The sequence below is a fragment of the Sylvia atricapilla genome, chromosome 2, assembly GCF_009819655.1.
Source record: "Sylvia atricapilla isolate bSylAtr1 chromosome 2, bSylAtr1.pri, whole genome shotgun sequence".
Classification (NCBI taxonomy): Eukaryota; Metazoa; Chordata; class Aves; order Passeriformes; family Sylviidae; genus Sylvia; species Sylvia atricapilla.
Window position 1 is genome coordinate 101,377,973 of NC_089141.1, and position 13,207 is coordinate 101,391,179.

Here is a 13,207-nt window from a genome sequence, read left to right on the forward strand (position 1 = left end):
TGTGCTCCTGCAGCCCATGAAGCTGCACAGGGGAGCAGAGATCCTCCTGCAGCCCCTGGAGGACCCTGTGGTGGAGCATGTGAGTGCCTGAAGGAGGCTATGATGCTATGGGAAGCCCACACTATAGAGCAGGCTTCCTGGCAGAATTTGTGACCCTGCAGACAACCCATGCTGCAGCAATTAAAGAAAAACTGCAGCCCATGGAAGGACTCGAGTTGGAGAAGTTCATTGGAGGACTGTCTCCACATTGGAGCAGAGTGTGAGAAGGAAGGAGCAGCAGAAATAACATGGGATGAACTGACCACAAATCCCATTCCCCATCCCCCATCAGTGCAGTGAGGAGGAGGTAGAGAATTTGTGAGTAAAGTTCACCATGGGGAGAAAAGAGGGGTAGGGGAACGTGTTGTTAAAATTCAGAGTTATCTCTTGCTGCTTTCTTTCACTGATTTGATGAGGAAATGGTGTTTATTACCCAAGTCAGATCTGTTTGCCTGTGATGGTAACTGGTGAGTGCTCTCTCCCCATCCTTACCTCAGCCCCTGAGCCTTTTGCAATATTTTCTTTCCTCTGCCCAGCTGAGCTGGGGGGTGACAGTGTGTTTTTTGTGGGCACCTGGCATCCAGCCAGGGTCAACCCACCATGCCCTCAGACAACTCAACAGTCTGGTCCAACAGACTGCTGGGATGCTTTAAATAAAATTACCTGTCTATAACTTTGGTTGAATTACTTTAATTTAAATTCAATTAAACTAACTGAAGCAGGCTACTTGGAGGATTGGTTAGACTATAGACAGAAGTTCAAACATGAACCACTACCAACTTTGGCAGCTTAGTCACACATTGGGAACTCATAAAAGATTTTAAATGTTCTGTTGTGTTTGCTGTTAAATGCCCCTGGTTTTACCTGTGTGTATTAGCATTAAGAATTTAGGTTACTTTTGGTCCAACTATCTACTTCTGTTTGTTACACAGCAAGCCTTGCTGAAGAAATTCTGCCTTTTAAGGCAGTTGTGTTTTTAAAATGCAGGACTCTGTGCTCCCCAGCCACTTCTTTGCAATTTGGTTCTCTAAAAGAAAAAATATTAAATATCATCAAGAAAAGTGACTGAGGGAATGTCCACTTACTTGTTGGAGCCTCATCTTTACTATGATTAGGAAATGTCTCATAGGAAAAATGCAGCAAAAGGATTGTTGTCCTGGTGACTACTGGCCAGCAATTACAGTCTCCTCTTCTGACTTGGCATTATGTCGTAGTAGCACTGAAAATTTGTCCTTTGTAGTCTGTCCCCTTGCATCCTGAACAGAATCATGTGCATCTAGTTAGGATGTCATTTGTTTCAATGCCGAAGAAATGCTTTACCCAGAAGTGGAGTTGTGTTCACAGAATTGCCATCCTTTTGCATACTGTACTGCTGGGGAAAATAAAGGGAAATGCTCTTCACCTCTTCATTAAGCTCTGCACCAGTTTTGGAAACTGTTCTGATCTGCACGTGAATTGTCAGCAGGCAGGGTCTAGTGCTGTCTAACTCCAGATGGATATAATTTATCTGAGATTATAAAAAGAATTATATCTGGCATACTGCTCTTAACACACCTGGTGGTTCCCTCGGGATTCCTTTCTTGGTGATTCTCAAAGTGCTCCAAATGCTGCTGCAGAATGTCCTGTCACCACTAGGTGGAGGCAGGTAACTGCTATTGGCTGGCAGTTTATTAACATTTATTGAGATTCTGCCTGTGGAAGACTTTTCAGACTATTTATTTGTATTCCTTGGGGATATAAGAACTTATGTGGCCAATTTTAAAATGCAGAAGGGACTTCTTCCTTTTTTTCAGCTCTGGAAAAATATAAAAGGGCAGTTAATGGATGTCATTATCTTCTGCTTTAAGTTTGTCTGAGTGTGTTCGGGGAAAATGCCTCCCTACTTTCTTTGTGCAAATAGTAATCACAGCTTAGGACAAAAACTTGTATGAGTAGCAGCCATGCTTTATACACCCTTGCTTTTCTAGCTGCATCATCCATATTAAGTGTTACAGCCTACACAGGATCTGGAAAGAGAGACATGAGATTTAGGACCCTTAGCCTGCAGAAACTGCAAACCCATCTTTAGGTTTAAGACTTGAAGTTTGTTTGTGAAAACTTACTGTTAAACATAATCCCAGCACTGTGAGGTTCAATAGCATGCTCTTATTTCAATTTTTCTTCTGAAGCTGGTGCTTTAAAGTGTTTAATGATAAGATATGAAGCCATGTCTTTGAGGTGCTTGGTGTTACATTCTCCAAGTAGAGACAGAGGTACAGGCTCCTAGCCAACACAGTGGAGAGAAATGGGAGTTGATGAGGATGTAAGACCTTGGTGTACCCTGAGTTCCACTTTCATCTCTAAATACCTTCCCAGCAACTTGTTTCTGAACACATTAAGTGTTTTTACAGTACTGGACTTTTTAAAAGTATGATTTTTTTAGATGGCCCAAGTGATTCCTTTCAAGTGAGTATATATACTTGTAGATATCAGCATGATATGTGGCTTATGTTCTTCTGAGCCATCATTCTGTTGTGCCTTCGAAGAAGTACATGAGGATTGTCCCATGCTGTATCAGATGCTGAGACCAATTGTAAGGTTGTCTCTGAGTGTCAGTGGATTATGTGTAACTAAGAAAATACCTTTTTCTGTGCTAAGTTTTTTTGTTCTGTTGATCTAATTTTTGAGGTTGAGAAGGCTATCATTTTCAGTCTGTTTATGTAGTAGAACCTTTAAAAATACCTCTGAACAGGAATTTGTGACTTCCTGGTTGGGGTCACTCAGCCCAGGCAGGGTAGAAACTCAGACCACTCACAGGTTCCAGTAAATAGCTCTGACCCTGGTGCAAGGGATCATGTGTCTCCCACATGAACATGTGGCCCTTCACTAAGCTGTCTCTTCCTGGCCACTCTCTTACACAGCCCTCTAAATGTCCAGACAATCATCATGTTGCTCCATAGTTAGACTCCTTTTTTTGGCTGCTGTGTGGGCTTTCTAATTAGCATTTCCAATGAGGGAGCAAGATTCTCCATGACTGACCCATGAAAGGAGGCTGGAAGAATGGCTGTATTGTCCCTATGTGAGCTTCTGTGATTTCTTGGTAGTTTGAGGTACTTTAAGGAACAGACATTTTCATTCCTTTTGTTACTGAGAGTTCAGCCAGTGGAGGTACTTACAGTCAGGCTTGCCTTCATTATTTCCTTAACAAATAAGGAAATAAATTCCTTTCCTGTCCCCCAAAACCTAAGCCTAGTTTTGCTGCTACGTGTGCCATACTGTCTCACTGCTTATTAGTCACTCTGAAGTGAGGAAGGATAAAACCCAACCCATGTCCAATTCTGGCCCATCATTATAGAATAAAAATAGAAATCCATGCTAAAAATAATAAAAATCAAACTTTTCTGGCATACAGTCACAAAGGTGTCCAGTGGCAATGACATATAAGCAATGTAAGACACGAGAAATCAAGACACGTAGGAAATGGGTAAGTGTGGAAAAGGGATCCTTTCACCTGCTTTCAACTCACTAGTTTACTTTTGGAGGGTTGAAGGAAGCGTGGTGGCCTAAATTCAGCCTGTAACCAGTTGATGGACACATCCACTTTATAGATGGGCAGAGTTAACTGGAACCTTAAGTGTTAAACGATTTTTTTTGCCACTTAAAGTAATGTTTTTTTGTCTGTCTAGAACAGTATCTATTTAAACTGTATCTGTATCTATCTAGTTATCTAACTATAACTGTATCGATCTATTTAAGTTATTTAAATTTGTTGTGCATTATCCTGTAGAAACCTAAAAACTAAGCCCATGGAACTACAGAGTTTATGCTTTGTGGGAGCCCAGAAAAATGAATGTTGGTAGATGGGCATGAGATGTTGAAGGGAGTGCAAGCACTGAGCAGATTCAGGATGCAGAGTCTGTGAAACAGTTCAGGAGTCATCGGTCTTAAGCAAGGCCTTAAAAATAAAGATTTGCTAATCTTGAAGTTAAAACTACCTCAAGTACTTTTGTGTCTAAAAGATGCATATAAAGGGGTAAAAAAAATTGCATTGCTCTCCCAGTTCTTGCCTGTCAAATGTTTAACATGGAACAGAGATGAAGTGAGGGGGCTGGGCAGAAAAGTCTGGTAGGGGTTTCTGTGTATGTTGAAAATTTGGCTGAACCCTGTGGGAGAAAAAAGAAAGTGATTTTGCTTTTTGAAAATGTGTAATTGGTGAGTCATCTGCTTTAAACCTTATTAACAGCATTCAGTATTAGCTATTGTTTGAGTTATATGGTGTCTGTTCAGAACAAACAATGCATTGTTCTGCCATACAACTCTTCATTAGGCAGTGGAAATTAAAGTGAACACAGGTTATTGGACAGATCTCTGCGTTGCATTCTGGGCTTGGTTCCCTGTGGCATTTTAGTGATTCTGGAACATCTAAATGTGATTGATAGTATTACCAACACTGTAGTCTTGGTTAATAAAGCAGGTCATGTTTTAAGGAAAGGTGTTAATAATAGTGATTTTTCAATAAGTTTATTGAAATAAGCCTTAAGTTTTGTAGATTTGATTTTTGGAGTGCTTAGCCTCGTGTTGAGTAAAGCCAGATAGTTACAAAAAATAACTGTGCAGATCTATAAAATCCTATGCTACTTCTCCAGAAGAAAAAGGTTGACAGAAGGGCTAGGTGAGTTGTCTGAACCTTTAGGCAAGATCTTGATTTGGAGATTAGGGAATTTTGGGTTTGAAAAGTAAAAAATTGTTTCTTGGCCCATTCAGTGTTCCTGTAATTTGTTTTCCATGGTGTCTGCAGTGATTTGTCTCTTGCTAGAGAAGGGGCAAATGATGAAGTACTGAAGGAACAGTCTGGGAAACTGGATACTCTTCTATCATTCTGTATCCTGTTCAACTTCCTACATAATAGTGGTGTGCTCTGTAAATTACCTAGCAGTGTTACTATTTATAACTCAAATTACACACACAGGTTGTTTTTTAGTTTTCTTTTGCATTCAGTCTGATGTTGAAACAAAATTATATGTTTGGTAAAGGGCAGCTGAACCAAAAAAACCCACCACAATCCCTTGGATAATAACAGGTTACTAAACAAGTACTGCAGCAGTCTGTTCATTGTGCTCAGTTAGTGCTAGTCTTCTACCTTTTTATGAATCTCATTTGTTTTCTGATACCCAAACCCAAATATGAACAATTCTATATGCAGCATGTCACCTTCCTTTACTGAATAAACAAGTAGTGGTCTGTTTGTGCAATATGACTGCAATTACAATCAAACGTGTTTTATACAAGTTCTTTTGGAGGAATGCTTTCTCAAATAGGATTTTTAAAAGATGAGAGAGTGATAGAATAAAGCGGAGTTATAGGGGCTCATAGCAATCATCAAAATCCAGCTCCTGGCCCAGTCTGTACAGGACAACCTCAAGAATCACGTTATGTGCCTGAGACCATTGTGAAGATGCTGTGTTAACCTCAACTTAGTTTTTTGTCTACTTGTAAAAACTTGAGCACAATCCAAAAAAAAAAAATTGAGCAAAAAATTCAGGGGAAGATGAGTGGAATGAATTATCTTTTCACTTCCTCTGGAAATAGAAATATTTTAAATACACTGTGAAAAAAATCCTACTGATAAAAAGTAGAAAAAAATAGTATAAATCCCAAAGTCAGAATGTACATTTTGCACTTTGAGTCTAGTTATCATCTGATGTTTTTTCATGGAAAAAGCAATGTAAATGGAGCTGTTTAGAAATACTGGTTTCATATGTGGCCTCTGCTTGTTTTGGTCTCTGCCTGTTGTATGTTTTACAAAGCACAGATAGTTGTTCAAACTCATATTAGTTCCTTGCTTTGTGAAAATTAACTTTCAGTTGCATCTATGTGCATATAATACTTTTAAGGCTATTAAAAAAAAAATAAAAATCTGTGAGCACCAAAAATAAGCTGCACAGTAAAACAAGTCTTTATGAAAGACTCTGCTCCTGGATTTAAAAGCTTTTCAGTGTCCTTAGCAAAGCAACACAATGTGAAACATAGGCAATCAGACACTTAGGAAGCATTGAGTAAGTTCTTGGTTCCTGGTGTCCTCATTTCAAGCTAGAGGTCCTAAAATATTGGATAAGATGTGACTCTAAGGGAGCTAATTTTTTTTCATTAGATACAGCTTTTTCTAATTAAGCTGTCTGCATTCTTTCACAGTCAGGTGCAGGTTGCACATGTTATTGAATGGCAGGAAATAGCAAGATACTTCATTCAATGGTCAGTTAAAAAAAAAAACAACCCAAGTTACATGTACTTGTGTGAACACACAAACACTTCCCAAAGTCATTCAGAGCAGTAGGGAGATTCTGTCATTCCACAGATGGAGGCTGTTGCTTTAGACTCTTCTTTCTGACACGACTTCTGTGCCTTGCATTTCTTGTAATCGTTTTGTGGGGCTTTGGCTCTTGTTCTGGATCATTAGGTGCTGTGTATTCATTAACATAAAAAATTCCTTCTTGTTCTCCTTTTTTATCTTCTGTGGCAAATGTTCCTCCACTAGAAGTGGTAAAATGTGGGGGAAAGCTGGAGAATTTTTATATTGAGAGTAACTCTGGAAAATGCTAGTTAATGCTTCTGTATGTACTGATCTGAAATGAGAAGAGGGAAGTAGACTTGTGCTAGATCAGTGTAAAAGACATTTATACTACATGCAAGTAAACCCAACCAGTAGAGGAGAATGAGGACGCACATCCCTCAAGATCTCATCCTGCCCTACATAAGGCCAGACTGGCACATACTGTGTGGAGGAGAGTTTCATAGTCATCATATAACTTGCTGTTGATGTGCAGTGTTACAGCGTGGTTGGTTTATCGTGTTTGGGGCCTATAGGTTGAGCTGAAGTTTCCTTAGGAAAGTGGTGGAAGTAGATCTCAAATTCATTGGCTGTCATTGTGCCAAGGGCCTTTGACAATACCTCCACCTTGACCACAATCACACAGTTATTATCTCTGTGCTGTGCCACAGCAACAGTATATTTTTTTAATGAGTCTTCAATTGGTGCCTTATGCCTGGGGAATAAAACAACTGAGTGATTTGTATACCACACAGTAGCGACTGTATTCAACTTCGCTTAATTTCAGATTGGTGTCTAAAAAACTTAAATTTGCCACACTCCTCCTAAGACTGTTGAATTTAATGTTGTAAAGTATTTGATAGTCTACTCAGTTATGTAGTCAAGAAACTTGACAAAGCTTTTTTTTTGATTGATCTTACACAACCGACTTTTATTGCTTTGGGTAGCTGGTGTTTGTTCAATCTGGTGTTTTGGTGAGCTCACTGTAACCACTTAATCTTCAAATGTGTTATGGGTATAGGGAATTCAGACTTACAATTAGAGCTTTCTCCATATGGGATCCCAGGTATATATTGCAGTAACTTCTGCTTCTTAATACTTATCTTGGGACGAGGTAGTGCTTGCAAATAGGAGTTGCTTGGGGGAGAGTTGGGTGGGGGTTTTTGCTTTAATTTTTTGGGTGGAGGGGGTGGGTGTTTGGTTTTTTGGGGGGTTTTTGGGCTCTGGGTTATTTTTTGAGGGGGGTGGGGTGTTTGTTTCTTGTGTGGGTTTTTTTTTTTACTTTCTCACTCTTTAATCCTTGATGTGTTTGTATTCCAAGAATGGTATATTGTTTCACCCCTAAGACAAAAAATGTAGGAATCTCTTCTTTTTCAGAAGCATAACAAACTCAAGACAATGTAGCCTGCAGCCAGAGAACTTCTGTATAATTTGATGTATTTTGTCATAGTGTTTTGTGGAGGAATCTGTTTAAAATTAAGAGGCTATAGTTTTTTTAATAGTGCCTTTAAACACTAAGATCTAGGCAATGTTAAATAACTGAGAAAAATCTGGATGTTGTAATACTGTTTACTAATACATTTAAGCAATCATAAAGAAAATGGTTATGGAGTAGATGTTATAGGTAAACAACACATGGTGGTCTGTTTTAACTGGAAGCCGTCATATAATGATTGCTTCTGCTAATGAGAATATAGAAATCCCCCTATACTTACCCTTTCTTGAAAGGATAAGTAATTGTTGTTTGCTGTAGGCAGAATGAAGACAAGCTGTTCAGTGTTTGCCTTGTAAATATTAAATATTAAGATCAGCATGTATCTGGTTCTGAAATGTGTGGGAGCCTTGCAGTAATGTCAAAATGTATATATTAATCTGAAATTTTGCTTATTTGCTTGATTGTGACTGAGACTTTTTTTTCTTCAGGGAAACTGTATCAATCTGACTGATGCCTTGACTCTGTATGAAGAACAGCTTAGCAGGCTTTATTGTCCTGTGGAGTTTTCAAAAGAAACTGTGTGTGTTCCCTCCTACATGGAATTGTATCCTTAAAGACTGAAGAAGACTGGAGAGTGTGTATTAATAAGTTAAGCAAGCATAGATTGGTTGGAGGTTATAAACTCAAGCAGAAAGGCAGTTCTGATTTAAACACTTAATGTTCTTTTCATAGTAAATGAACTACTGCAGTTTTATATGGGGATAATTGCAGGAATTGTTTTCTAAAAGTGCTATAAATTCACAGCTGGTGAAATGATCAGCACCTTTCATGAACAGGCTGTGTTTTGTTGATGTTTTAGAGTGGTATATGTGATGTAGGATAAACTGTATGATAAGAGTAATGCTGCCTGGGAGTTCTGACAAGGCAGTATCTTAGTTTCTTTTTTTTCTTCTACAAAAATAAGAAATTAACTTCATACAGATTAGCGTGGTCCAGATCTTTAAATATGGTCTGATAAAGCTATTCTTGAACGTACAGCTCAAACTTCATTTTTAATCAAGGGGATTAAAAATTGGGTAATAAGGAAGAGTAATTCCTAATAATCGTTACTGGTTAGTGTTACTGGAAAAAAATATTCCAAGCAGAGGGGTATGCATATTCTCAGTAACATCGCATTCCTAAAAATAATCCTTCAGAATTTTTTCTAACTGGGGTGTCAAGAAAGTTATATAAGAAGCCTAGAAGTTTGAACTTCAAGCCCTTAGCGTGAGAGGGACATTTTGATCTACTGTAAAGTGGTTCTGCCAGCTGCATTTGCCTCGTGTTTGCCGCTTTTGTGGGATCTCCCTGGAAATGTTTCTGCAGGGTGAAGCCTGCTATGGCTGTCTCTCTTGACAAGGGAATATCTTTCTAGGATCTTCTTATTCATAATACATTAAGCACATGACACTGCCACAGCCTCTCCTCTGTTTTGTGTGTTCATTTGCCTCCCCTGTGTGTCTCTAAGCCTGGCAGTGTTCGCTGCTGCAACTCCATACTGACTCCAGGCTGACTACAGCCAGCTCCTCCTGCTTCTCATTATTGTCAGCTCTTTGTGAAATGCAGATTTGACCTCTCATTTTCAAGACAAAAGAATGTGAAGCATGTCAAGATACTTGCCTTTAAAGCTTACAGTTTCAGAGAAACTGGGTTTTTTTGCCTTTACAACTACCAGGCCTTAATGAACATGTATGTGATTTGAAGAATAGGCATCTTTGAACTGCCGAGTCAAGAAGAGAATCCAGGGAGATTTCACTTTTGAGTGCTTTGCCTACCCTTTATGAGTTACCAGAAGTTTTCAGAATTTAAATATAAGTAGAAAGAGCAACATTTTAACTGTGTACAAGTGTTACTTTTTTTTTCCTTAACTGCTTATTTTCTCCAGATGGGTGTTCTACACGATTTGGAAGAAACAGACTGGCATCTGAACATCAAGATTATTTGAGATTATCTTCAATGTACATGCTGCATGGAGCATATAGGCCTGCCACATGCTGCATATTGGCATCTTGAACCTTTAAATTATATGCTGTAGATGATCCTGAAACTTAGTCATGCTATGATTGTGAATTCTTTAAATTTTTATTATTATTTTAATTTAAAAGGAAATGGAAAATGTATATTTTGACAAGCTAGGGTGTTATTTTTGAACGTCAACTTAAAGATGAATAAGCAGCAAAACTATGTAGCTGCTGACTGCACTGAACCTTTAGAATGTGATCCTTTTTATTTTTTGTAGATCTTCACAAACTGGTTGATTAAAAAAAACATCTTTAGCATTTCATCACTGAAGGGTGGTCCATGGAGTTTTTGTTGATTTTGTTTTTCCAACAGTTTTTCATTTATGGTGCTTTTGAAAATGGGAGAGGGGTTTTGTGTGTTTTTTTTTTTTTTTTTTTTAAATGAACAGAACACTGCAGTGCTTCCATATAGAGAAGGGCATAACTAAAAAGAAAAAAAAATCTTTTGAGAGAATACCCTAAGTCCTTTGTTGCAAAGGGAAAAAAGCCAGTCTCAAATTTTTATTTGCCCTAGTTTCATTCATCATTGCTGTAATCTCTGCTGCAGAAGAATCTTTGGCCTTTTACCTCCTGGAATCCTGCAGTTGCTGAGGTATTGATTATTTGGATTCTGATGCAGATTTGACAGTAGCTTTGTTCAGAAGCAAGAAGATCAAGGCTGGGTTTTCATTCCACCACAGTGCAAGACATTGAATGTAGTGAGGTTCATTTGGGCATGTCTTCTCCCCAGCATTATGGGAAGCACTAAGTTTTTGCAGCAAAGGTTGGCTTAGAGGATGAAGAAATGTGGGTGTGATGTGATCTATCTTTACGTGCACCTGTACTGAATGTTTTGAAGCAAGTGTGTATATGTGCTTCAGTAGGGTCAGTGCTTGTTGTATTGCCACAGTTGGCCCATCTGTATGAGGCTCTTGCTCAGTTAGATTCACTTGCAGTGTAAAAATCAGTAGAAGCTGGGGGACATTGTAGTTCTGTTCTGAAAGAAGCTGCATTTTTCTTTAGTAGTTTCTCATACTGTCAAAAGTTATATTTTTGTAAGTTTGCTATGTATCAACTAAAATATTTGTTTAAAAATCCTACTTGAAAGGAGGTAGGAAGGATATGACCAATATGTGCATTTTTTACTTTTCCAAGGTAGAATAAAATGTGTGCTGTTTCCCTAAACACTCTAATCCTGAACAATAATATGTCATTCAACACCCATGTCAACATTTTCTTAGTTTTATTGGAAAGAGTTGATTTGTTCCACCAAGATACTAGTAATGAAAACAAACCAAACAAAAGCTGTCTTTTATGTTCTTAAACCATACATAAAGAAAAATTTTATTGCATCCCTCCACATACATAAACTCTTCATGGAATCAGAGCAGCCTGTGCAGAATTCCAGATTGATACTAGAAAATGTGCCAAAATTGGCTTTTTCTTTTGTCTGTAATTGGTCTAAAACTGTTAAAATGTTTTCAGTTTGAATAGCCAATAGAAACATTTTTCTTACTATTTTAAATTATCTCCATTATCCTCAATTACACAGGATGAAGTTCTTCCATGGCCTACAGCTTGTGAATCACTGAATGCTCCCAAAGAACAGAGCTTCCCTCTAAGTAGAATAAAGTTTCCTGTATTTTCCTGAGTGTTCTAGCTCTGTTGTAGGCATCTCAGAAAAAACTTTGATTTTATTACCTATAATCTAGTAGAGACTCTTCATTTATGATCCAGGACTGCAGTCAGTTTATTGTCTAGCTGCAGATGAATGCAGATATCCTGTAAAACAGGTGTACCATAACTTGACAGACATGAATATTTCCATTGGTTCTTCATGTGATTACTCATGTGGGTGAAATGAAGCACACAGGAACAGAGCTCAGAGCATCTGTGTTCCTGGGTGAGCATGACAGATGTAGAAATCAGTCACAAAAACTGGAGGTGGTTTGATTTTTAGCAAGGAGTGATGACTTAATCTGATCATTGTACCAAGGCTTGTTTTTCCCTATAGCATCACTGCACAGGGTGCTGCTGTTCTGTAAAGATTTCCAGAATGACCAGGGGATCTGAACTGCATATTAGTAGCTGAGAGGCGGCAGTGCTTGCAATCTTTTCAACTAATAGGGTATGACGACAGTTGGAAGAATTATTTTTTCTTTACCTTTTTTTTAATGTAGTGTTTTGAAGTGATAGATGCAGTATAAAGCAATTCAGCAAACACTGAACATTATATTTTTTTAAGTTGCTGAATTGATTCGGAACAAATATATACACATTTATTAGTCTTTATTTATTTGTTGCTGTAGTGTAGATTTTTTTAAAGAAAAACAAGTCTCTGTGTTAGGATTTTCAAATGCAAACTGCTATAGCTGATCAGTTTTCCATGTTTTAGGCCAGTTGGGAAATGGCTATGATTGCTGCACTATGTATGCAAACAGTTCCCAAGACATGGTTAACATTAGAGGTTTCTTAATTATTCTTTGCACTGAATGCTGCTTCCACCTAGAAGTTATTGACTGATAGTAGTTTGTGCAAGGAGAAGACTGCTGGTGTTGTATCTACTGCATCAGTGCAGTGCACATGTTAAAATAAAGGTACGCTGTCATTACTTGTGTGTTTGAATTGTTAAATCCGTTGTGGATTCAGCGCTCAAATCACAGAATTGATGGGTATGATGCTTACCAGTGTACCTCCTTTTTCCCTATCACATAATGGTACTTCCTGGTCCTTTTATTGAGTATCTTTTATGTCTCAGATTAATAACTCAGTTATTTTCCATATAATGCTTAGATAAGATACTCTAGTATGGAACAGTGCACTGATATTGGTAATGGGGGGGGAATCACTTGAGATTTCAGGGATATTTGCCTAGAAAGAGTTAATTTTCTGTACAGCATTTTAGATGTGAATTCTTCAAAGGTCTCTAAGTGGAAGTTCAAGTTTTTCTGCTAAAGCATTAAGTTGGCTTTGGGTGACAGTGTGACTCACTGTGTCGCACAGAGAAAAGACAGGCTTAGGAGAAGTCAGTGTGCCATCGAGAATGATGGAAACTGGCACAGAAGTTTAGGAAACAAGGAGAAGGGCACTAACAGGATGGGCACATCAAAGAAGTTATTAACCTTACCAGATCATACCCCAGAATGTCATACAAAGAAAGAAAAACATGACTTCCAGAAAATACAGATTTGCGTGAATTCCAACTAACTGGAAAAGAAAAGTATTTACATCTGCATTAAGTACAGTGATAGCAGAAGACCTGCTAGTTGGGAAAAGAAAGGGGGAAAACTTAGAGGGGAAAAAGTCTCATATATAGACTGAGGGTAGAGTAAGGAGTAATTTTGCAGCGCCTACATGCACGGTAGGGATGATAGGTATCTTGGGTTT

The 13,207-nt window shown here is 38.3% G+C and overlaps 1 protein-coding gene across 1 annotated transcript in view; it reads left to right on the plus strand.

Moving 5' to 3' along the window:
* Positions 1-12,431, plus strand: part of SMS (spermine synthase) — a 43,624-nt gene extending 31,193 nt beyond the window's left edge. Inside the window, exons 10-11 of the mRNA XM_066313963.1 lie at positions 8,270-8,385; positions 9,706-12,431. Of these exons, the coding sequence (XP_066170060.1) occupies positions 8,270-8,385; positions 9,706-9,748 (159 nt within the window). The 3' untranslated portion in view covers positions 9,749-12,431. The remainder of the gene's footprint in view (positions 1-8,269; positions 8,386-9,705) is intronic.
* The last annotated feature ends 776 nt before the right edge of the window (positions 12,432-13,207 follow it).